General features: G+C 36.3%; 1 protein-coding gene across 1 annotated transcript in view; it reads left to right on the top strand.

Annotated features, from left to right (window-relative positions):
• The window catches only part of Arp6 (Actin-related protein 6), an 80,585-nt gene that overhangs the window by 11,054 nt on the left and 44,842 nt on the right, over positions 1-24,689 (top strand). The window contains exons 2-5 of the mRNA XM_090380031.1: positions 3,385-3,502; positions 8,453-8,521; positions 8,626-8,749; positions 18,504-18,639. Of these exons, the coding sequence (XP_090236157.1) occupies positions 3,385-3,502; positions 8,453-8,521; positions 8,626-8,749; positions 18,504-18,639 (447 nt within the window). The remainder of the gene's footprint in view (positions 1-3,384; positions 3,503-8,452; positions 8,522-8,625; positions 8,750-18,503; positions 18,640-24,689) is intronic.

Raw genomic sequence — 24,689 nt, forward strand, 5'->3', positions numbered from 1 at the left:
AGTGGCCCAACATTCAGTGGCAGGCCCAGGATTTTTGAGTCAGCAGTTGCTCTTTAAAAGTTGCATCATACCCACCACTCTTGAAATTTTATAATGAAACTATGCATTGACAGTTTCACAAAGTATATTCTATTATTATGATTCATAATGAATATATATATATATTTTTTTTTTTTTTTTTTTTGTTCTGGTGAACTTGAAGAGAGAAATCAAATGAGACTAATCAGATGTTAACTAGCATGTCATTCAGTATATAAAGATCAACTGAAAAAGATTTTCTGAGCTGCATAATAGCAAAACTAAATAGTGCAAGAATGGAAGCCCTCTATGCTTACCTGAGCTCTGACTGCTTCCCCACTGTTTTCTGTAGATCTTTGCTCATTTATATTTAGTCACATTATGCTTCACTAGTCACCATTTGCAATGTGAGTGGCATTAAAACTTGGAAAAAACACCACAACACCTGATTTTGGCATCGGAGGTGTCATGACCTTACCCCCCCTACCTAGTTGTCTGCCATGCAATCACTATACTGACTGAGTGTTAGAATGTGGTTCCATTATTCTGTCTACAGTCTCTCAGTGTCAATAGTATTGGTATTAATCTGAACAACCCAACCCAACTCAGCAGTTATACTCCTAGAGCACACAAATGCACAAGTGAAGTACTGAGTTTACGTGGTATTTACTCAACCAGTATTACTCAGTGATTTAGGACTGTTAAAATTAAATATATAAAATAGAAACTGTGCTGTTATAATTATGTCTCTACAATATGTTAAGCAGGGTATTGTGTAATGAGTCTTTCTTATTTAGTAGAAATAGTTTCTATTTCTTATTTAGTAGTTAGTAGAAACGTTGTGTTTGGACAAGCCTTTGTTCAAATCCTATTGATCATAATAGGAGCTTTACTGAGAATTTCATTTAATGCTGGATTTAGTCTAAGGTACTAGTAGGGATTCCTGCTTATGAACTGAAGTTTTTAATTAGGCAAAAGAAACAAATCAACATTTAGAATGCCATATACATAGATATATCAGAGTTTGTATCCCCATTCTTAATTAAACCAAGCTCACTCACTGAATTTTGCTTTTTGAATTTGAATAAAATTAGTGTACATAATAGACATTACTGCGTTATAAACATAATTAAGACTGCTTAACTGACATATGCATTTAATTATGCCAGACATTTTGAAGAACTATAGCTCCTTCTGTGGTTAAAAATTTAAAATTAAATTTCATAAGAATGATCAAAATACCATAGTCATTGACATAATATAAAAATATTGGTTGCTATGGTAATTTGATTAGTCTGTGTATAGAAATAGCCGCAATGCTCTGAAACAATTTTTAGGTGTAATTATACATAAATTTTATGTATAATTGAAAAAAAGAGATGGAAATACAAAAGTCAGTTCAGTAGAATCCATGGAAATATGTATAGAAAGGTATACAAAAAAAAAGTTCCTGTGAGATAGAAAGTGGGACAATTTTGTAAGTGAGAGATCATTAATTAGCTTGATCCTTGCTTTTGGCTTTGTACTAGGTAATATCTTTAGCACTTCTCATTTTTCCTTACTTTTCACTATTGCTGCAAGTTTCATTTCATAAAATTGTCTTCATTTTGAATGCAACCTGCAACTCTTTTTCTGTAAGTTGTGTATCAATCTTTTTCTGTTTTCCTGGCTATTACTAAATTCAAATTTTTTTAGCATATTCTTGATTTATTTGAGAAGTTAAATCAGATCTTTTTGTGAACTTACATGGTAAGTCTTTTGTGTTTTTGTATATAAATGAATGCAGCTTTCAAAGTAGTCATAGAAAACAGGTGTACTCTTTGAGTTCCTCTTCAGAGAAAATGTTATCCCATTAAGTCTCTTAGAGGAGATTACTGAGAAAAATTTATAAAGATTGAGGTCACACGTATACTTGAGCTGATTAACAGTGGCACACTCTGTTTAACCTCTGTGCAATTATTGTGCAGTTACCATTTATGAGTTTAAGAAGAGTCCTGCAATTTGACAAGTCTGGGATTGAAGTATTTATAAGAACAAAGTCCACTTGAAATGATCATACATACAGATCCTGCTGAAAGGAATGTAATGTTCATTGGATTAATATTGTCTCCAATAAAGAGTATGTTTAGATTTCTTTAAAATTTAAAATAAGATACTTTTCCACATGAAGTATTTTAATTAGTTTATTTGTGTGCAGAGGACAATTAATAAAATTAGGCTCCAAACAATCCCAACAATTAAATAAAATGGCTGCATTTTGGATTTCATTATCAAACTCCATCTTCAGGCCTAGGTTTTTGGGCTCTGTAAGATTATGTACAAAGAGATCTAATTGAGTAAATATGTTTTATGATTCAGAATTTAATTTTAGACTAATGGAAACCTCTATTAGTAGTGACAAGTGATACAATGAAGCAAGCTTATAGTTTTGGCCAAAAAAAACTTCCCACATCACCTATCCAACCCCTCCCCCCCTCTAATAATTTGTATAGTTCATCATTAAATTTATTCAAACTACCTACTTTCACATCACCAGATGGAAGTTTGTTCCAACATCAGTGTCTGCTGGCCTGAGGCAAATTTCTACACATCTGTCCTGTAACCCCCTCCTACGTGTGAGTCTGTTGGTTTCTTGAGCACGAGGAAGGATGCCAACACTATTTAGCTTACTCAATCCATTCAAAGCCTTAAACACATCAATCAAATCTCCTTACAAAAGTCTAGTTTTCAGACTGCAATTTGTAGAACCTTTCTTGGTAAGGATACTCTTTTGTTCCATGTCCTGCTGCATAATAGCCTTAGACACTAATGCACCAATAAAATCAAAATCTGAACTAAGCCCTTTTGTCCCCCCTCACTAATCTCATTACCCTTCTCTGTACCCATATGAACAGATCAACAAACTTCCTAAAATGAGGCTTCCAGACCTGTGCGCAGTACTTAAGATGTGGATTAACCATTGCCTTGTCACCTTATTCCTGCTGTCAAAGTTCCTGTATATCATTGACACCCCCCCCCCCATGAACTGCCCTGGCATCCTGTCTGCACTGCTCAGAAAATTTCATACTTAACTACACAATTACTCAGGTTATGTTTTTTTTTCCCACTAATTTTCTTCTCTTCTCAAGTTTAATTAAACTTATATATTTGCTAGCCAGAAGAGAAAAAATGTGATGAATAGTTTCTAAGAGTCTGCCTGTGGAAGTGTACCATGGAATACCTCTGTTGAAAAATAAGTAACATATTTGATTGTCCAATGCCACCCATTCCCATGCATGCTAGATAACAAAGCTTTTGCTGTATAATTATAAGACAGAGAGAAAAAATTAAATCTTTTTTTTCTTTTCTTTTTTTTTTTTTTTTTAGATTAATTCCAAACTGTATCACAAAGGCAAAAAGCGAGCGTCGTCGTCAATTCATTGGAGATCAGCTTGATGACTGTAAAGATTTTTCTGGACTTTTTTATATTAATCAGTTTGAAAAGGTAATAAAATGGTTAAACAAAAAAACCTATGGGACCTACATTGTTAACTCTAGAATTATATTGTATAATATTGATATCATGGGTATTGATAGATATAATATTACTAAGGAAACTTACATTGCATTGTACCAGGTTAACAAATGTTTTTGCACAAGAGGAGGCTTCCATCCTGCAGTGGGTTGATAATGGCTGCACTTTACTTTTTTTTTTTTTTTTTTTTACCAGAGTACAATATTTACTCCTAGGATTGCAGGAGCATTCCGTTTTCAATCATGGAAATCATTCTCTCCCACTCAAGAGACTTGGGACAAAATACTTGGAACTAGGCTTTTTCTTATGTTCAACGTAGAGTCATACCATTACCCACGGTTGTGCCAAAGTTGCTAATATCTTTTTAAATTGTGTAGTGCTATCTGAACAGTTCAATCTGCTATGTGTCTAAAAATCTGAGGTACTACCAGGACAGCTGTTTCAAAGCTACTGGCATACAGTCTCTATTAGCAAATGTATGCAAAAATTTGAATAATGTATTTTGTCTAAGTGAACAGCCAAGCAGTGTGTGGACATAAGAATCATTATGTGTTCCTTTAATCCGTATAACTCTGGCTGTATTTGCTCTGTGCAGTACAATGCTAAGGCTGTATGGGGGATAACAGTATTTGTCTCTAAGTTGAACATAAGCCTTAGCTGCAAGTACTCAGCCTCTGTCTTCGGTGAGAGCAGAATGATCCTCATGGTTGAAAATCAAATGCAGTAAAGTATACAAATTTTATTTGATTTCATCTACTGCATCGATCCCCTTGCAGTCCTACTCTACCGACTCTGTCATAATTTTTAGTTCAAGTTGCCCTGATTTCTGCATCACAGGGGTGCTGCTTTGCTTGATGAGTTGTGGTGAGGAGTCAACCTAATGCACAACATGAATATGATTCTGCCTCTGCCAGTTACCTGTTAATAGTGCTTCTTGATACTGGATGTTTCAAAGATGAACTAGCATAATTTTTGATCATTCTCAGAGAGCTAACTCTATCGGCCACAGCATATCACTGAATTATGTGGTACTCCTACTGTGATATTTGCCTGAGTATTCCAGAACCTTGACAATGGTAGTTTGTGTTTTCTGCTATCTGATGGTGCCAAAATCAAAGAGGGTATATAGCATCCATGTATACCATGTGTTTTCTGCTATCTAATGGTGCCAAAATCAAAGAGGGTGTATACCATCCATTCTCAAGGTGCGTTTCCTCCTCAGCTAGTTCTAGCTGCTAAGTCAAAAGAGTGTAAGGGCTCCTACATATGGTAGATCATATTATAATCCATGCTTACATCAAATGGGAATTGTTCATTTAAAATGGGCTTGGGGTTTCTTTATAATACAAAATAGTCACTGTTTCTAACCATTCCAAATATTACAGTCAGAACCCTATCAATAATAGAGGCTGACCCCAATTAACGCGATTAATTCGTCCCACAAGCGCATCATGCAAAACGGAAACGCATTAATCGAATATAATAATCAATATGAAAAATTATAATTGGTCCTTGACCTTTAGTAATGTCCATAAAGAATTTTAAAAAATACCTTTTAAATAACTTTTTAGCTGTATACCATGTAAAAGATAATGAAAATAATTATGGAATTAAATGTTTGTTGCACAAAACAGCGGTTCCCAAACTGTGCGCTGCGGAATATTTAAAATTTTGAAGGAAACACAGCGATGCTCGACATCTGTTGGACACTGCGCATACTGTTAGCTCAAGGTAGTTCACAGTTTCAACATTTCTTATTAAGTCGTTTGGACCTAATTACGTAATAAACGGAACTGTTAGGTATTTCTTTTGGTCTAGGTGCGCCATGAAAAAATTACTGATACACTAAACGCGCTGTGAACCGAGAAAGTTTGGGTACCTCTGACATAAAATACACAATGAAGAAACAATTTGTTATGGAAATATTTGAACAGAGTTGTTTGAACAGTGTTGACTTTCTCTTTTCCTCAATCAATTTCCGATAGCCGATAACAATCTTCTCTGGGCCCTGGCGAAATATTTATTTCGCCAGGGCCCAGAGAACCTCAAACCTTTTGTTTGATCTAGTTCTTCTGCTGTTATCTCCTTCATGGTAATATTTTCATCTGATTCATTTAAAAATTAGAATTCTTAAATGCAAGTCTGCATTGACTTTATTAGTGGGAGACAAACAAGTAACATGTCTTCTTCCAATGGTTGATGGAACACACTGAGGTGAGCAGCAGGAAAACATTTGTTTATTGCCTGTCCGATGCGCAGACAGGCAATTCAAATCTTTTTCAACTATCACATTAAAAAAAAAAAAAAAAAAATCGCGTTAACTGGAAATTTGCATCGTGTAAAGTGAAAAGTTGTATAATTTTTTCAAATAGCGGTAACTGAAAAACGCATTAATCGAACTCACGTTATGTGAAGCCTGGCTGTAATATCTTTTTGTACTTGTGGTAAAATTTAAATTGTGCCAGTATGCCCTTTTACTAATTCTAACTATTGTGCTTCAGATGTATGTGAAAGGACAACCTGCCTGACACATGATGGTATAAGCTATATTGGTAACATTATACAGGGTGATTCACTACCAGTGCAACAAACTTGCAGGAGGTGTAGGGGGCACAAAGACGAATCGGAATCACATAGCATTGCAGGGTCCGAAATGCCTTCGTCATGCAGTAGAGGACGTTGAACGTTGAATCGTGTGAACAACGATCCCGCTGGAAGTCAGCATTTGCGAACCGTTTCTGTTGAAGAAACCAAGTAGCAAAAGTCCTCCGGAGTGGATAATCCACAGGCTCCAATGATTGGACACATTGCAGATGGTATGAACTCGTTTGGTTTGTTGACAGTATCCTCCATACAGTGGATTGGGAAATACCCAATCGTTGGCCCATCGCTCAAGTACTCGTACTCGGATTGCTTTCTGCAAGATGTAGGACATTCTCCTCATTGTTTGGCGTCCTCGTCGTTCGTTCTCGATTCATGGTACCTCTCGTGAAACAACCAGTCTCACGTAACCTTCTCATCATACGATTAAAATCGTATGATGAGCATGCCTGTGCGGGAAACGTTCCTGGTACAAGCGCAGAGCGGCGTGCCCGTTACAGTCCGCAGCTCCATACGCGAGGTGCATGTCGGCCAGTTCAACGTTTGAATACTCATCCGTCCTACTGCCTCGGGAACCGGTTCGCAAATGCTGACTTCCAGCGGGATCGCAGTTCACGCGACCTCCCGTTCAACGTCCTCTATCGCATGACGAAGGCATTTCGGACCCTGCAATGCTATGTGATTCCAATTCATCTTTGTGCCCCCTACAACTCCTGCAAGTTTGTCACACTGGTAGTGAATCACCCTGTATATGCCAGGAATACTGGTATTCCAATTCCCATTCTTGATTATTGATCCCAAATTATTATACGACCCAAACCCTAATTGAACATCAGTGCCCTTAAACCCCTTTTAATCATCTTGCCTACCATACATGATGCTATAATTTGCTTAAAACACCTTTCTTTGATATCCTTTTGCTATACCATTTCAGATTTATTTTTAACATTATTGATTACTTTTTTGATTAATTATTTTGGGTAATACCTATTTAAAACTATAATTTTTAGAAAATCTACTTATTCAGTCTGTATTCATCTAATATGTGTTATATACACATAAATACCACCAATCATTTAACATTATCGATGGGCTTTTGATGCAGTTTTGCAACTGTATTTCATACTCTAAGCATTTCTTTCATATTCTGAGGATTCAAGTTTAAAAATTCCAAGGAAGAATACTGATTAAAGTAAACTTTAATCTTGAATGTGTTAAACTTTATCAATTTTTTATGCTTTCAGTCTCCTCCTTACTTCCAGCTGCACACATATCTACGAATCTCGTGTGCAAATTTTAATTCCTCCAGTAAAGAATTTAAAATTTTTTCTTGTCATGCCTAAATGAACTTCAGCTAAAGGGAGAGAAATTCCCATCCCCCATTGGCAGTCTGAAAATCTGCTCAGAAACCATCCTTAAAATGGAAGCATTTTTCCTGAATTAAAATTTTGACAATGCTGACAATTTTGTAATCTCATGCTGTTAACTCCAGTAATTTAAAAATAGTACCTTCAATATTTGTTCTTCAATTGAAGCTTCAATGTAGCTTCAATTGGTATATAAAAACACATATAAATCCTAAGTGGACCTAATTCAGTGTTGGATAATTTTTGAACTGCCTGTGTATTGATATGTCAGTGATATCTTCCCATTAAATTGTTTGGAATAAAACTATTTGTGTCATTTTTAAATATCAATGGTTTTGACTAGGAAATTTCAGACACTTCCAGTAACTGTTTAAAAATTTGAGATGAAAACTTATGGTAGGGCAGTCTAATTTTAGTATATAAAGCAACAAAACAGAAATAAATAAGAATGTAAAAAAAATTGCTCATAGACACTCACAACGGGGAATTAAAAGGTATGGATTGATACATCAGTTGTTAGGTCATTCATGCATTAGTCACAACTGATACATCTTTGTGAACGTGTTAGTAATAATTAAACCTTCTGTTTCAAAATCCTCATATTTTGAAACATTTTCAAATGGGCAATTTGAATTGCCAAATGTTGGTTTCTTGTTAATCACAAAGTATTTTATTATGTATTCTTTTTATGTGAAAAAAGTTGTTTTCTTTAATAATTTGCATACAATAGTGTGAGTGTGAACATGAAATTTAAATACTTTGATAACCTTGGCTTCTCTGCTGATTCAAGTTCTCACAAAAGATATTTTCATGTTTTCAGTTATACACAGGTTATTAATACTTCTGTTTCTCCTGTAATCACTTTAACACATATTAAAATATTTCTAATTGCATGATGATAATTTTTTTTTTCTTTCCTTTTTTTTTACGCAAACAGTTTTGTTTTTTCCAGGGATATATTGTAAAATGGGACATTCAGAAACAAGTATGGGATTACATTTTTGGTCGTGATGGAGTTAATGTAAGTTTTTTGTTATTGTTACTATCATAGTCAGATAGTTAATCTTTATTTGCTTAAGTTTTCACATAATTTACTAAATCGCTTGATTTTTTTTTTTTGAATAGGTTGATTTTGGTGAGACATGCCTTATTATCACTGAGCCATTTTTTAACTTCACTTCCATTCAGGAAACAATGACAGAAATGATGTTTGAAGATTTCCAGTTTCATTCCATTCTTAGATTAAATGGTACTCTTCTCATTTTATTTCACTTATCAATTATATAAAAATTTGTTTAAAAAAATGAATTTATAATTGCCAACATTAATCAGCTTTTACCTATAAGAAAATCCATTATTCTTTAAAATACAGCTGGAAATGTGGAAGTTGTATGGACAAAGGGAAAACGTTAGATAAAAATATGAATCTTGCCAGAGAAAGCCACCCAGAGAGCAAGTCTATCAGACAAGAAAATATCTGCTACAACCTTCAGTAATAAAGAAATTATAAGTGTAGGATGCTGGAATGTATGTACTGCATATGAAACTGGAAAAACAACACAGATTTCAGTGGGGATGAATACATTACTAAATGTTATGAATAAAATACTTAGAAGAATTATTTTAAAAAGGATGAAACATGTAGTAGATCAGGATGCAGAACAAGCAGATTTCACAGCTTCTTGTAGATCACATGGCAACATTAAGAATTATCATATAGAGTGGCACACAAAATGTTGAGAGAGGCATTATTGATTAAAACTGAACTGTTAGTTAAAGTGCATTTAAAGTTTGCAGTGGCATCTGCAGTAGTTCCTGAAAAATTCACTGAAAAAGCAGCATCAAGTCACAACACTTTACATGCTTGTGAATCCCACTTGTTCCTGTGAGTAAGCAAAATTGCAGAGAATAATGCCTCAATAAATGTTTGCCTTTTTTTTTTTTTTTTTTTTTTAACTCATTGCACACTTGCAAGAAACACTGCTTTGCTTATCCTAACAGTGTGGAGAGGAAGGCTGTATAGAGGAATGTAAAAGAGCTTGTGCAGCCAGTGTTTGTTCTCCAGAAAATGTTGAAGACTTCCAAGTTACGATGCAGTGTAGTCCAACAAAAGTAGCTTATGAACTTGAAATAGGTCTTTGTTCTGTTCATTGAATGCCTCAGTTGGATTTGAAAATGCCCTCGTGCTAGATTACATCGCTGCATAAATTTTTTCTGAAGACAACAGAGAAGACTTTGATTCACTGTATGGGCAGAGGGGGGAAATACAGTGTTACACAACATCAGGTTTTCAAATGAAACTTATTTTTATTTGGACAGGACTGAAGAAGCAGAACATATAGTTTTGGGGCAACAGAACCTCCCCACCAGCTCCATGAGAAAATAGCCATGGAAGAGAAGTGACCATGTGGATAGTTCTGTCACGTTATGGTTTAATTGGGCCCCTTCTTCAAGGCCCCAGGTGCCAAGCGATTTTGTGATCAAGTGTCTTTGCCAGTGAATTTGCGCTCTCTTGAATAAATAAAATCGTCTTCTTTATTTACAGCGTTACACTAACAATCAATTAAATAAGCTTCAGTAAAGAAATCACTTTACTTGAACAGGAGGAAAAGTAACCTTCTTTCTTTTCTTTTCTTTTATTTTGCATTACTACTAACCCACTACCGCTTGGTCACAAAGGTGGCACTGCTCCTGCCTCCACGTGGCGGGGCCGGTAACCTGGAGGGGAAAAGGTCTCCCTTCCAGGGCGAAATGGAGCAAGAAGTCCGTAAAACCCAGAAAAACACTGGGTGCATAGAAGAAACCTTGACAAGGCAAGAACAAGAGGAGTCTGGTTCTGTCGCAGCAAAACGTCAAAAGACTGACGTAGGCAGAATCCGAACTCCAACATTCTTGATTATTCATTCAACTGAAGAACAACCAGTTGGAAAGCTCTCTCCATTTCTAGTGCAGAAATGCCTAGAAAGCACAATAGGAACTCCAAAGACAGTCCGTCGTCTAAGATCAGGTGACCTACTAGTTGAAGTTGCCACTGCTCGACAGGCTGAGCAACTCCAAAAACTGAAAACTTTTGGTGGAACTTCTATCACCGTTTCACCCCACATTTCCCTGAACACGTCAAGAGGTGTCATCACCGAATGGGACCTCATGAACGTGTCAGACGAAGAACTAAAACAAGAATTACACGACCAAGGAATCATTAATGTCAGACGAATTATGACAAAGAAAGATGGCATACTAGTTCCTACACGGAACATAATACTTACTTTTGACAATCCCAAGCCACCAACAGTGATAAAAGCAGGCTACCTTAACTGCCGAGTTAAACCGTACATCCCGAACCCATTACGCTGCTATAAATGCCAGAAATTTGGGCACTCACAGACAGTCTGCAGAGGAGTAGCTGCCTGTGCCACGTGTGGATCCACTGAACACATTAGTACTGACTGCACAGCCACAAGACCAATCTGTCTGAACTGTAAAGAGGCACACCCAGCATATTCCAAAGAGTGTTCCCTTTGGCAGCGTGAAAAAAAGATACAGCGGTACAAAACCGAACATAACGTAACCTACCAAGAGGCCAAAAAATCCCTACCGGTTCCAAATACTAATAAGCCCACTTATGCACAAATAACCACAAAACACATATCAATTTCTACCCAAACGGAAGTATCTATACCACCAAGTAAATCACTAGCTGAATGGGCAAGGTCACTGTTGTCCCCAGTACCAACGCCCCAAATGAAAAACAAACAAAGCAAAGCCATAAATACACCAATCTCAGTACAACCTGATGCCATTCAACAGAATACCACAGTATCTTCTACTCCTGACTCAAACCAAACAGAATACATGGACTCAGAAGACAATTTGAATCACGACGAACAGGTTCTAGAACTGTTCTCCAATGAGGAGATGGATACAGGGAAACCTTATTTCCCAAAGAAGGGAAAAGTTAAACTTGACCGAGGCAAATCTTCTGTCCCTCGAAAAGAAGTCGAGGGTTCCACTAAACCCAAATAATGCTTACTTTCTTACAGTGGAACTGCAGAGGCTATCGCAGTAACTTGTCCGACATCCAAGATCTTCTTTCACAATATGACCCTATTGCCTTTTGCTTACAGGAAACCAATCTGACACCAAATATAAATGTTTCCCTTCGGAAATACATAATACATCGTCAAGATCGTGTTGCACAAAATTCGAACAATCCTGCCCATGGAGGAGTAGCACTGATTATCAATGCCCAGATACCCTCAAAGCCACTCCCGCTAAAAACAAACCTTGAGGCAGTTGCTGCACGAGTCAATATCAACTTTGATTTAACCATAGTCTCACTATACTTGCCACCTAACCAAAATATAAGCTATGCCGATTTAGAAGAATTAGTAATACAACTTCCCAAACCCTACTGTATCTTAGGAGACCTCAACAGTCACCATCCGCTGTGGGGAAACCACAATCTGGACAAGCGTGGACAAATCATTGAAAAATTACTCGATCAACAGAATCTGATAACTCTCAATAATGGGGCTCACACCTATACACATCTTCCGACAGGATCTACATCAGCTATTGATGTCTCTCTGTGCACAGCAACCATATATCCTCTATTTGGATGGACTATTCACAGCAATCCGCTGGGCAGTGATCATTATCCTGTGATATGTCGCATTAACACAAGCATTCCCCACCTCTCTTATCGGATCCCCAAATGGAACTTTTCAAAAGCTGAATGGGATGTGTACAAGCAGCTAGCAATACTAGAAGAAAACCAGATCCAACAAACATCCATAAACTTGGCAGTAGAATACATATCTAATCAAATACTGCAGGCAGCAGACAAAGCAATTCCAAAACAATCCACAAAAATATCGGCCAAATCAAAAGTGTGGTGGAATGATGACTGTAATGCAGCTAAAAAACAGAAGAACAAAGCATGGAACATCTTCAGGAAGTTCCCCACAACAGAAAACCTCATCCGCTTTAAACAGGCAAGAGCAAGGGCAAAACGAGTCAGGCAGACTAGTAGAAGGGAAGCATGGAGACGCTTCGCATCCACAATCACAAGCACGACAAAAACTCAAACAATATGGGCAAAAATACAGTGGATGTACGCAAAACACCCACGTGTCAACTGTCCCATGCTCACTGTCAATGGCCATGATATCACAAAACCTGAGGATATCGCAAACACCCTGGGTAAAACTTTCATGAATATATCAGCCGCAACATCATACTCGCAATATTTTCAGGCACACAAAGCACAAGCTGAAAAAAAACGTATCAATTTTGAATCAGCATCAATTTCTGCGTACAATCTCCCCTTCACAATGTCAGAGTTGCATCATGCTCTATCGTCTACTAAACTCAGTGCAGCAGGGCCAGATGGAATCCACTACATCATGATAGCAAAACTCACCGAACCGGCTCTCAAGACTCTGTTACTCCTCTATAACAGAATATTCAAAGAAAACACGTTCCCCGACAAATGGCACCACGCGTACATTCTGGCTTTTCCAAAACCAGGCAAAGACCCTACAAATCCGCAACATTATCGACCTATTGCACTCACTAGCTGTATGAGCAAGGTCATGGAAAAAATGGTTAACGCCCGCCTAACCTGGTTTATAGCTGAAAATGATCTCCTAAATCCTGTGCAATGCGGTTTCCGGGAAGGTAGATCCACTCTTGACCTTTTGATCAAGACAGAAATAAACATCCGGGATGCCTTCGTCCGAAAAGAACATCTTGCAATGGTCTTCTTTGACATCGAAAAAGCCTTTGACACTTCTTGGAGATATGGTATTATGCGAACCCTATACGATCTGGGATTTCGCGGACACCTACCACAGTTTATCAGAAACTTCCTGCATTGCCGCTCATTTCAAGTTAGAGTTCACAACCAGTTATCTTCAAAATTCATCCAGGAAGAAGGAGTACCACAAGGGTCAGTGCTAAGTGCTACTCTCTTTAGTATAATAATGAATTCAATAACACACGACCTACCACAAACGATATCCACTACCCTGTACGCTGATGACTTCAGTATCGCCTGCCATTCGCCTAACATGCGAATGATAGAAAGGCAGTTGCAATGTGCTATCAACAAAATAGCTAAATGGTCCCAAAACAATGGTTTTTGTCTCTCACACCAAAAAACAGTTGGGATACATTTCTGTAGAAAGCGTAACCTACACCAACATCCGGAACTTAGACTAGAAAATCAGGTCATACCAGTGGTCCCTAGTGTTCGCTTTCTGGGTGTGATATTTGACCAAAAACTCACTTTCCTTGATCATATAAAAACGCTCCGGACTAACTGTCTTAAAAAGCTTAACATTCTAAGAGTTCTATCGGGCACAACGTGGGGAGCTGACCGTTACACGCTGCTAAATCTCTACCGTGTACTAATACGGTCACGTCTGGATTATGGTTCTGTCGTATATAGCTCTGCTAGACCAAGCGCTTTACGTTGGCTTGATCCTGTACACCACAGCGCCCTTCGTCTTGCACTGGGGGCGTACCGTACATCACCGGTTCAGAGCCTATATACCGAAGCGCATGAAACACCCTTACAGCTACGGAGACAAATGCTTTTATTAAATTATGCCGCAAAACTCAAAGGGCATCCAAACCACCCTACTTGGAATGGTGTTTTCTATCCTAAATGGGAAAACCTTTATAGAGCTTACCCATCAATAAACCCACCAACTGGGATACGTCTTCGCTCACTACAAGTTGACTGGCAAATTGACCTGAGTAAGATATAGCCTACTGCCTCTCATGCAGTCCCACCATGGATGTATCATATACCGCCGTGTGCCTTTTCATTCACAGCCTGGGGAAAACACACCATGTCCCAACAGAACTTGCTACAAATACATGCCGCACTGAGAACCCAGCACGGCCAGTACACACCGATCTACACAGATGGATCTAAAACTGAAAAGCATGTCGGTGCAGCAGCAGTATTTCCTAACATCACTTTGTCCAAAAAACTCCCCACCGAATGTAGCAGCTATACTGCAGAACTCTGTGCTATCCACATAGCATTAAACTACACACTCTCAAGAACAAGACTCCACAGCGTTATTTATACCGACTCCATTAGTGCTATCCAAGCTATACAACACAATACAAAAAATGATAACCCCTTACTTAGACAGATCTGGAATACTCTGACCAAGTTAAACCAGAAGAAACAACAGGTTCTGTTATGTTGGATCCCTGGTCACGCTGGCATTTCTGGAAACGAACAGGCCGACCTAGCTGCCAAAACTGCTACCGATCCTATAGACCAATCCTTCACTACACCTATATCTGACTATAAATACATTATAAATAAGCTATGCCTTGAACTATGGCAACATATCTGGCAGAATCAAGCCAACAATAAGCTACTTGGCATAAAAAAATATCTAAAACCATGGAGATCTAGTATCCGTGAGAACCGACATGAAGAAGTCGTATTAGCCCGATTAAGGATAGGCCACACACACCTGACACATCTTTATTTGCTGGCAGCCACTGACCCACCACTGTGTACAAACTACAACACTCAGCTCACTGTCCACCATCTACTTATTGATTGTCCCAAGTACAGTATTCAGCGACAAGCTATGTTTATTTCATTTCCCACGACGAACACCTCTCTCAGCATTTCTGATCTACTAGGAGACACACCACAGGTGTCCAAAATTTTTGATTTCCTCAAACATATAAAACTATACAACACAATATAAATATAAATTTGAACAGCATCTATACGGACGCAATTCAAGATTTAACATCACCATAGTTAGGCGCATTATGGCCTTTGCTGTCCTTGCGCCGTAAAGCCCCCAAAACAACAACAACCCCTTCTTCAACAAATCTGTTAATGCACAGCAATACCTGCATATGCTTCAGAATGACTCTACCACAACTGTGACAATTCAGCTTTCTGTGAACATTAAGTGATTTATGCAAGATTGCACCATAAAATCTGCAGCTAATATCATGCTGGATACTTTACACACTGCTTTTGGTTCTTGCATATTGTCTTACCATTATCCTGGTCATCACAATTGCAGGTATTTTTGGGCAGCTCTGTACAGATGTGAACCCATGTTACCAAGAGAAATTGTTCCACGGGAAACCTGTTGTACTTATGGAGTTGAGTACTGTGATTGTTCAGTTGTCACATAATTGACTAAGACTTATCATTGCATCATTACAAACATTGTTATACACTTTCTCTAACTTTTTCATAAAAATGGGGGCATATTGAGCACATGGTAAGAATGTTTTTCAAGAATCTGAGTGCAAAAGTTCATAATTTGTAACATTTAATAAATAAACGAGTTTCTTAGAACGCATTTAATAGCCTGTAGAATAATTGATAAAACAGCATTCACCCCTTTAAAAGAACTTCATAGATTTTGAAAAAGCCTTTGATAGTAAACACAGAAAATCCCTGTAGAAGATTTTAACCTTGTATTATGGAATACCACAAAAATTTATAGATATTACGCAAAAAATGTCTAGTAAATGTAACGTTAGAATTATACATAATGGAGAAAACTCTGCCCTTTGAAATCAAATCTGGTGTAAAGCAAGGTGTATCCTCTCCCCAGCAATCTTTTTGATTGCTATGAACTGGGTAATGAGAAGGGTAAGAAGTAACACAGAAATAAGGTGGAACCTGTATAAACTAATAAATGATTTAGAATTTGTAGATGCCATGTATTTGCTATCATGTGAGAAACAGCACATGTAAGAAAATATTAATAGATTAAAGGGAGCCTAATAAATTTGGATTAAGGATCAATAAACAGAAAATGAAGATAATGAAGGAAAAGGCACAAAACAATGAACAAAGGCAAATATGAATTAAACTGAACCATATTGTAAATTTATCACTGTACCAAGAAACCTTTGCACCATTAGTAGAGGTGGAAAGTTTTGTTTACCTTGGTTTAGTGATAGATTTACAGAGTGGTTCAGTTAAAGATAAAATTTAAAATTAATAAAAGCTCAAATTTTATTTTACATTTTAAATAAAATATGATATAATAAAATTATTACGCTGAAAACTAAATTAAGAATATTTAACTCAAATGTGAAATCAGTACCTATTTATGGAGCAGAAATCTGCACACAAGAGCATCGAAATAAATTATAGATATTTGTGAAATAAATGTCTCTGGGAAAAGACAACCAACAATGAAATATATAAAAGAACCCAATAAGAACCAATAAACTATGTAAAAGAACCCAACAACAACCAATAAACTATGACATAAAGGAAAGAAAATGGCAGTGACAAGGCCCCACATGACCTTCAGAAACCAGAAAAGTGTGGTGTACCAAGCATTAGATTAGAACTTACAAGGGAAGAGAAAGCATAGACCAAAAATGACTTGGGGATGGTCACTAAAAGATAATTAAAAGATAGGAAAAACCTTTAGACAAGAAACGACACAAACATCAGATGAAGTGTAGTAGATGCCCCATACTTCAATAGGAGCAAATAGGACTGAGTAAGTAAGTAATACAAGGTTTAGCAATTAAGTTCCTGGACTAAGTTAATTTAGCAAAAAACAGATGTTAGAATATTAAAAGCATTTAATGTTTTTCAAAGTAATTGCCTTGGGAAGCTACACACTTTTGGGATGACTCATAGAGCTTTGGAAGCATTTTTTAAATGCATTTTAACTGAGGTGCCACCATTAATGTCCTTTACAGTGCCAAAGTGTGTCATCCCTTGAGTATCAAAATAACTTAAAGTGAAAAAAGGGAACATTTAAATTTGTTCTCTGCAGTTCTGTTTAACTTGAATTTTGTTTTATAGAAATATTTAAAAAATGTACTCATCCTCTGACACGATTATAATTTTAATTCTTTGCAATTTTAGAACAAGTTGTAATTTTTTATTAAAATATATATATCCATACTTCATCTTAAACAGAAAAAAAAAAAGTGACTTAACCCCTTCCCGGAACATTTTTTTCGGAAAATGTGCTGTAACAGATCGACTTTTTTTATTTTACAGATTAAAAGTATGCATCATGCGAATACTCATTGTTTAGTTTTTTGTGTTATTTATTAATTTTTTCGTAGAAAATACATGGGAGTAATTAACCCATTTTGGCTATCGCGAGTTATCTCGGGTACGCCAAAAAGTGTGCAAATTATACAGATTTTTTTAATAAATTAACGCTTGAGCTAAAAGAAAGGCACATAAAAAGTCTTCATTACTCATTATATAAATAAATTTAAAAAATCAAGTGGAGCACACAAGCAGTAATTGTGAACTAGCTACATTCTGACACATGGCTGCCAAAAGTGGACAGGCGAGGTAAGCATCGCTTACGGGCGGAAGTTCAAGAGGGTGCCGAAATATTTTTCGATATTGTTTTTGTGAATTATTTTTGTGGGTTCAGTATTCTGCATTTAGGACGGCAAATTATATTTTGCTTACTGGCGGCACAGGAACGCATGCCACTGTTCTGACGTTGCTGTACAATATAAATAAAATGAAAGCCAGTCGTTTGCTGCCAGGCATAAGAAAATCCTGAGAAAACTCGGGATTTACCTTCCTAATGCAAAATTAGCCAGATAAATACCAGAAAAAATATGTTTCAGTCCTAAATTTGGAGGTGTTATTGTTTGCTTCGGGTATTGTATCCCGAGATATTTCGTGTAGTTCTAAATAACATTTAAAACTAAAAACGAGATATCTCGTGATAATCCATGAAGGGGTTAATTGCTGTTTTAAATCGTATTTTTAGTTTTTCATTTTGATTGCAAGATTATGTAAAGAAATAAAATAGGAATAGTCATAATAAGACGAAATAAATTTAATCTTTGTGTGTACATACATGAAAGCAGTAAACTCAGTAATTTATATCTACGGATATAAATTATTGCGACTATTATAGAAAAATTGTCTTTGTAGTAAAGATAAATTGTTGACTTAATTTTTTCCTCTTCAAAATACTTTTATTATCTTTTAATAGCTGGAACGCTCAGTGCTCAAAAGTACCAAAAAGAAAATCCAAATGAACTTTCTTGCCTCATAATTGATTCTGGATTTTCTTTTACTCATATTGCTCCATATGTAAAAGGAAAGAAAGTAAAATCTGCAATTCGAAGGTATGCATTTATATTTTATTTGGTTTATTTGCTTAGCTATACCCTCATTTTTTTACAAATATAATAGATTGCCATGTACTATAAGTGTGATATTAGTATGGCACATTTTTAATTGTATAAATTATATAATATGGATATATATATTCTTAATAAAAAAGCTGGGATAACCAAGAGCATTTGTTTCACTGAAATTTAACAGTATACTTAAATACTGTTTAGAATTACTTAAATTGTTCTGCCTATTACTGGATCCATCTCAAAACGCATTACGTTGCAAATTAGTAAAGAAGTTAGGTGCTATTTCATTGAAGGTCTTGAAATAGTTTGGGGAAAGAATGCCACACTGCATTATGTTTTTCAGTCTTTACTGTCTGGAACAGTATTGTCCCTCCAGTGATAATAACTAAAACTGGTTACAGCTGCCTTCAACTTTTTAATGAATAACAGAATTGTCTCTTGCTGATTAAAAACAATATTAGTAACTTTAGGTGGACTTGTGTATAAAGTAGGTATTTCGTGGACTTATGCTCACTTTAGAGGATATGCCCAATTTCTGCCACTGGTGAGACAGTAGTGTGCTCAGTGAGCACACTACTGTCTCACTAGTGCAAAGCAGCATTCTTTTCTCAAACAAAAGCATTATGCCATAGTGATTTTTTGTATAGTCTGTAAAAGAATTGGGGGTGAGGGGACAATGAGTATTACCAATATTTATTTTTGTCTGTTTCTTCTTCTTGGCTGGATTAAATATTCAGCATTTTTATATACATAACCTAAGAAGCCTATATATTATAATACTTTTTAACCGAAAGAAGAAAAGAAATTAATACAGCAGGCCCCCATTATAATGCAGTTTGCTTTACGCTGATTCGCTATAACGCTGTTCTTATATTATAACCCGTATCTGACTATAACGCTGTTACAGATCACTATAATTACAGATTGCATTTTTGACGTATTTAACAAAATCGTTTCATTTGATGGAGTTGATAGCTTGAAAATGAATATCAAAACAGCATTAAAATGTTTCCCATACCGACTTGAGAAATTTTCCCATGCTCAGTGATATTTTCTCGCACGCTAATTTAATTGCAGTACAGTGACTTGTTACATGGTTCCGAGATCAACATTTTAAAAAATGATCAAGTTTGTAATATTTGCGATATATGCATTTATCCGAAGTCTAGTCATCACTCAGTACAGTATTAGACATCATACATAACAGACAGTTTACTTGAACATTGTATCATAATTAATGCAACCAACACAGTTATATTTTCGAAGAGTTAATAATGGCAGATAAGAATGAAAAAGCAAAAATGTCTGGGTGCAGTACGAAGACTATAAATGTAAGAAAAAGACTGAATTTGAAAATTAAATTAGACGTTTTGAAGCGAATCGATTCCGGTCAAAGACAAGCGGATGTGTGCCATAATTTAGGACTTGCAAGTTTAACTGTAAGGACAATTATAAAAAAAATAAAGAACTCCAGACACTGTAATTTGCAGCTGGAAAGATAGCTGTTCCATTGCAAGCAACTAGGGCCAGGCCGGATATTAGGATCGAAATGGAAAGACTTTAACTAATTTTATTGCAGATAATATCCAATGCAGAATTCAGTTAAGTTAAATATTATAAAAAAAAAAAAAAAAAAAAAAGAGAGAGAGAGAGAGAGAGATTAGCCAATATGATGATCTGAAGAAAACTCGTCTAAAAAAAAAAAAAATGTGGAACCATTTAAAACTAGTAAGGGCTGGTTGAATAGATTTAAAATCCAGGGAGAAGCCGCAAGTGCAGATTAAGGAGCCGAAACTTACAAAAAAGAACTCGTTAAAATTATTGAAGAGGGATATTATGTGTTATACTTCTCAACAAGTTTTTAACATAGATGAAACAGGACTTTTGTGGAAACGAATGCCTAAAAGAAGTTTCATATTGAAAGAAGAAAAAAACATGCCAGGTTTCAAAGCGGCGAAGGATCGGTTGACTTTATTGTTGTGTGGTAACGCTGCAGGGATTTAAAATTAATACCCCTTTTAGTTTATTTGGAAGAGGGCCAAAGTTCAACCCAAAATCGACACATTTTTCTTGATTAAATTCATCAATTAAATTAAATCAATTTAGATCAATTAAATTCATGATTTTAATTGGAATTTTAAGTTTAATTTTGATACGTAAGTTATCACATAATTATACACATATGTAATGCAGAATATTTTATATGTAAAAATATTTGAATATTAAATATTTTGACCGACATTTGTGCATCTTTTCACTACCGTTTATTATTAATTAGGAAATATCCTATGGCACCGACCGCAACTCACAAATACATATGTTACCTTATGGGAATGCTGCGCTCGCTTAGCATGGATTCACTTAGCACTCTGTTTTTCCGGAACAAATTATCAGCGTTAAGTGGGGGTCACCTGTATACAGTTATATAAAATGTTACTCATCTCACCATCTGGATAACATTTTGGCATAAAATTAATAAAGTAAATCAAGTACATACTACAACATACACATTTTTATTTGCTTTTATTAATGAATGCAAAAAATATGCCTTCAGTATAACTTGGTTGATTTGATTTTTTTTTTTTTTTTTTTTTTTATGAAATGTTAAAATTAAGTGTGCAGAATGGCAAAACCAAATCAGCTGCAGATGTTAAAAAAAAAAAAAAAAAAATGTACATACAGATAGTTATAATCAAGAATGAAGTATGTGGGAAGAAATTAAAACATAGCAATGTTGTAGAAGAAATAGTTTCCTGAAAACTTTTGAATAAATTAGTTGAAGGCTTATATGACAAATTTAAACCCAGTTAACATTAACATTCTTAATTATTTGAAAAGAGGGTTTAAGAACAAGATTGGTTTCCATTAGAAGTTTATATAGTGACTGCTCTTTGCTGTTATGTTTTAGTTTCTCACTGCACAAGAGCCACTTATGTGGAATTCTGCTACATCAGTGTACGGATTCATTCATCCATCAGTAACAGCGTTAATTTGTTTAGTGTTTTAAATGTAGTGATTCTATAAGCATTGTGGCCTTTGTAGCCTTCCAACATGATAGGGCTCAATAGGCAAACCGTTTTCATTAATGGTGCTTTATTTTACTGTTACCTTTGGTGGCAAGGTTAGGAATGCTATCCAACTACCATTGCATGCCATAATCTATTTTCTTTTTATTATGTCCCTTTTTCTTATTATACTTGCTTTCTTTATTAAATTTTTTATTTTACTCTATTATTTACTTTACTTTATTACACTTAATTTTTCTTTATTAAGGAGTATGGTGGTAGTGGGCTGAAATATAGATAGCACTGCCATCTGTAGCCTTTTCATTCTTTAATTTGGTTTCCATTGGAGTTTTGGAATTGCATAACAAGTGCCTATGCTCTTATATTGCATATGCATGCTGAGTTGTTTATCTGTCAGTTATGGTGATGTGATGATTTGTTTAACATTTGAAATGCAGAGTATCCATGGTCATTGTTGTTTTGTGCCCTTCAGACATTTTTAAGTAATTATAGATATTAAATTAACTTAATTATCATTAGTAAGTTAACTGATTGTAATTACAAAAGTGTCTAACTCTGTAATATCCAACACTGATGAACATTTACATAGGTTTGGAATAGGTAATGGATACTGTATAAATGTTTTGACTACCATTATTAAATATGATTTTAAGAGTGCTAATTTATTTTTAATCCCAAACCTGAAAGGCCAGTGAGTCCTTAGTATTAGTAGATACAAATGATGCAAGAATGCAAACTTATAAAGCAACAGCCAGGAAAAACCCACATCACCTGTCCATCCCTTCCAGTAATTAGCATTAGCATCAGCAACGGCACATGATGCAAGAAAGCAAGCTTATATAGCATCAGCCAAAAAAAAAAAACAAAAAAAAAAACCTTATTTCACCCATCCACTTGCTCCAATGTTTGTCAAGTTCTGCCTTGAATCTATTTAAGCTATCAACTTCTACGACAACAGATGGAAGTTTGTTCCAGCAATCAACCACCCGCTGGCTAAAGGCAAACTTCCGCACATCCATCCTACAACCGTCCTTCCTCAATTTGAATTTATGCCCTCTCGGGCGATTATTCTGAGCAAGAGGAAGAATCCCATCTGCATTCAGCATGCTCAAACAATTCAAGGTTTATACAACTCAATCAGATCACCTCGCAGATGCCTAGTCTCCAGACACTGTAATTTGCAAAACTTAAGCCTTTCTTTGTAAGAGCAACTCTTTGTTCCATTCACTAATCTTGTTGCCCTTCTCTGTACTCGTTCCAACAGCTCTACATCCTTCTTAAAATTAGGCCTCCGGACCTGTATACAGTACTCAAGGTGTGGCCTGACCATTGCTTATTACAAGGGGATAATCACCTCCTTATCCCTGCTAGAAAAATTCCTGTATATCATTGACAAGACACCATGAGCTACTCTTGCAGACTATCTGCACTGCTTAGAAAACTTCATATCTGCCTGCACAATTACCCCCAGGTCCTTTTCATTCTCTACCACTGTCAGTGTGGTACCACAGAGTTGATACGTTACGCTGGGATTACTGCTTCCCATAGTACTTTACATTTATCAATGTTAAACTTCATTTTCCGCCTCTCAGCCCATCTGTTTAACTTTTCCAGATCCTGTTGCAGCAGTGTAGTGTCATTAACAAACCTGCCAACCTTCATATCCTCTGAAAACTTGGACATTAAGCCTGATATACCATCATCAATATCATTTATAAATACACAAAACAACAGTGGACCCAACACTGAACCCTGAGGGACTCCACTAATAACATTAGTCCATGAAGAGCAGTGTCCATTGATTACCACTCTCTATCTTCTCCCACTGAACCATCCCTTTATCCATAGCAGCAATTTGCCTCCAATGCCACACTGCTCCAATTTGTGCAGCAGTCTTCCATGTGCAACAGTATCAAAGGCTTTTCTAAGATCCAAATATATGATATCAAAGTTATTCTTTGCATCCAGTTCCTTTGTGACTACATCATTGTATACAATCAGATTAGTCAAACAAGACGTCCCCTTAAAAAACCCATGCTGTGTCCGAGCTATAACTGAAGTCTTGTCTAGATGAGCCTGCAATGCTTTTTAACCAGTGCCTCCATTAATTTCCCTGGAACAGAAGTTAAACTAACAGGTCTGTAATTACCTGTGTCTCCCTTTGATCCTCCTTTGTGGTTTGGGGTCACAGTTGCACATCTCCAGTCCATGGGTACCTCTCCTGAGTCCAGGGAAGCTCTCATAATTATGGCTAAGGGTTTGCTTACTTCCTTTGCCCCCTCCTTTAATATTAACTGGATAGATCCCGCCCACCCCAGATGCCTTCCTTGTGTTTATCTTCAGCAATTTCTCCTCCACTTTACTGTCAGTTATTACAAGATTATCTAGATTACTGTCAGAGTTGAATACACCTTTGGCATTCCCCTCCCTGAATAACTCCTCATGTGTGAATGTCGATGCAAAATATTCATTTAGTTTGTTAGCTACCTGAGCAGGATCATCAACAGTTGAGCCATCAATATCAAGTAGACCAATCTGATTCATCCCCCCTTCCTTCTAGAGTTTACATAAGTAAAGAACTCTTTGCTGTTTTTCTTTGCATCCTTTGCCAAAGATTTCTCGTAATCTGCCTTTGCCTGCCTAACCTCCTTTGTAACTTGGTTACAGACCAGCTTATATCTATCATAGGCTTCTGTGTCACATGTTAATTTATATGTATCCCATGCATTTTTCTTCTCTGTCACATGTCTAATTAGTTCATCTGAGATCCATTTAGGCCTAAATCTTGAACAATATTTCTTTGTTGGTATGAAAAGCCTAGTATCTTCCAACATTAATTCTTTGAATGCTTTCCATTTTGAATTTGCTGTTGGTAACATCATCAGTTGGTTCTACTGTATAGAATTTAAATACTGTCTCAGACCACCGTAGTCACCTTTACGAAAGCAAAAACCCTTCCCTTTACCCTTGATGGTAGTTACCTCTTTGAGTAAATCCCACTTCAGC

The sequence above is a fragment of the Mastigoproctus giganteus genome, chromosome 8, assembly GCF_048544385.1.
Source record: "Mastigoproctus giganteus isolate SK-2022 chromosome 8, ASM4854438v1, whole genome shotgun sequence".
In the NCBI taxonomy this organism is placed as follows: Eukaryota; Metazoa; Arthropoda; class Arachnida; order Uropygi; family Thelyphonidae; genus Mastigoproctus; species Mastigoproctus giganteus.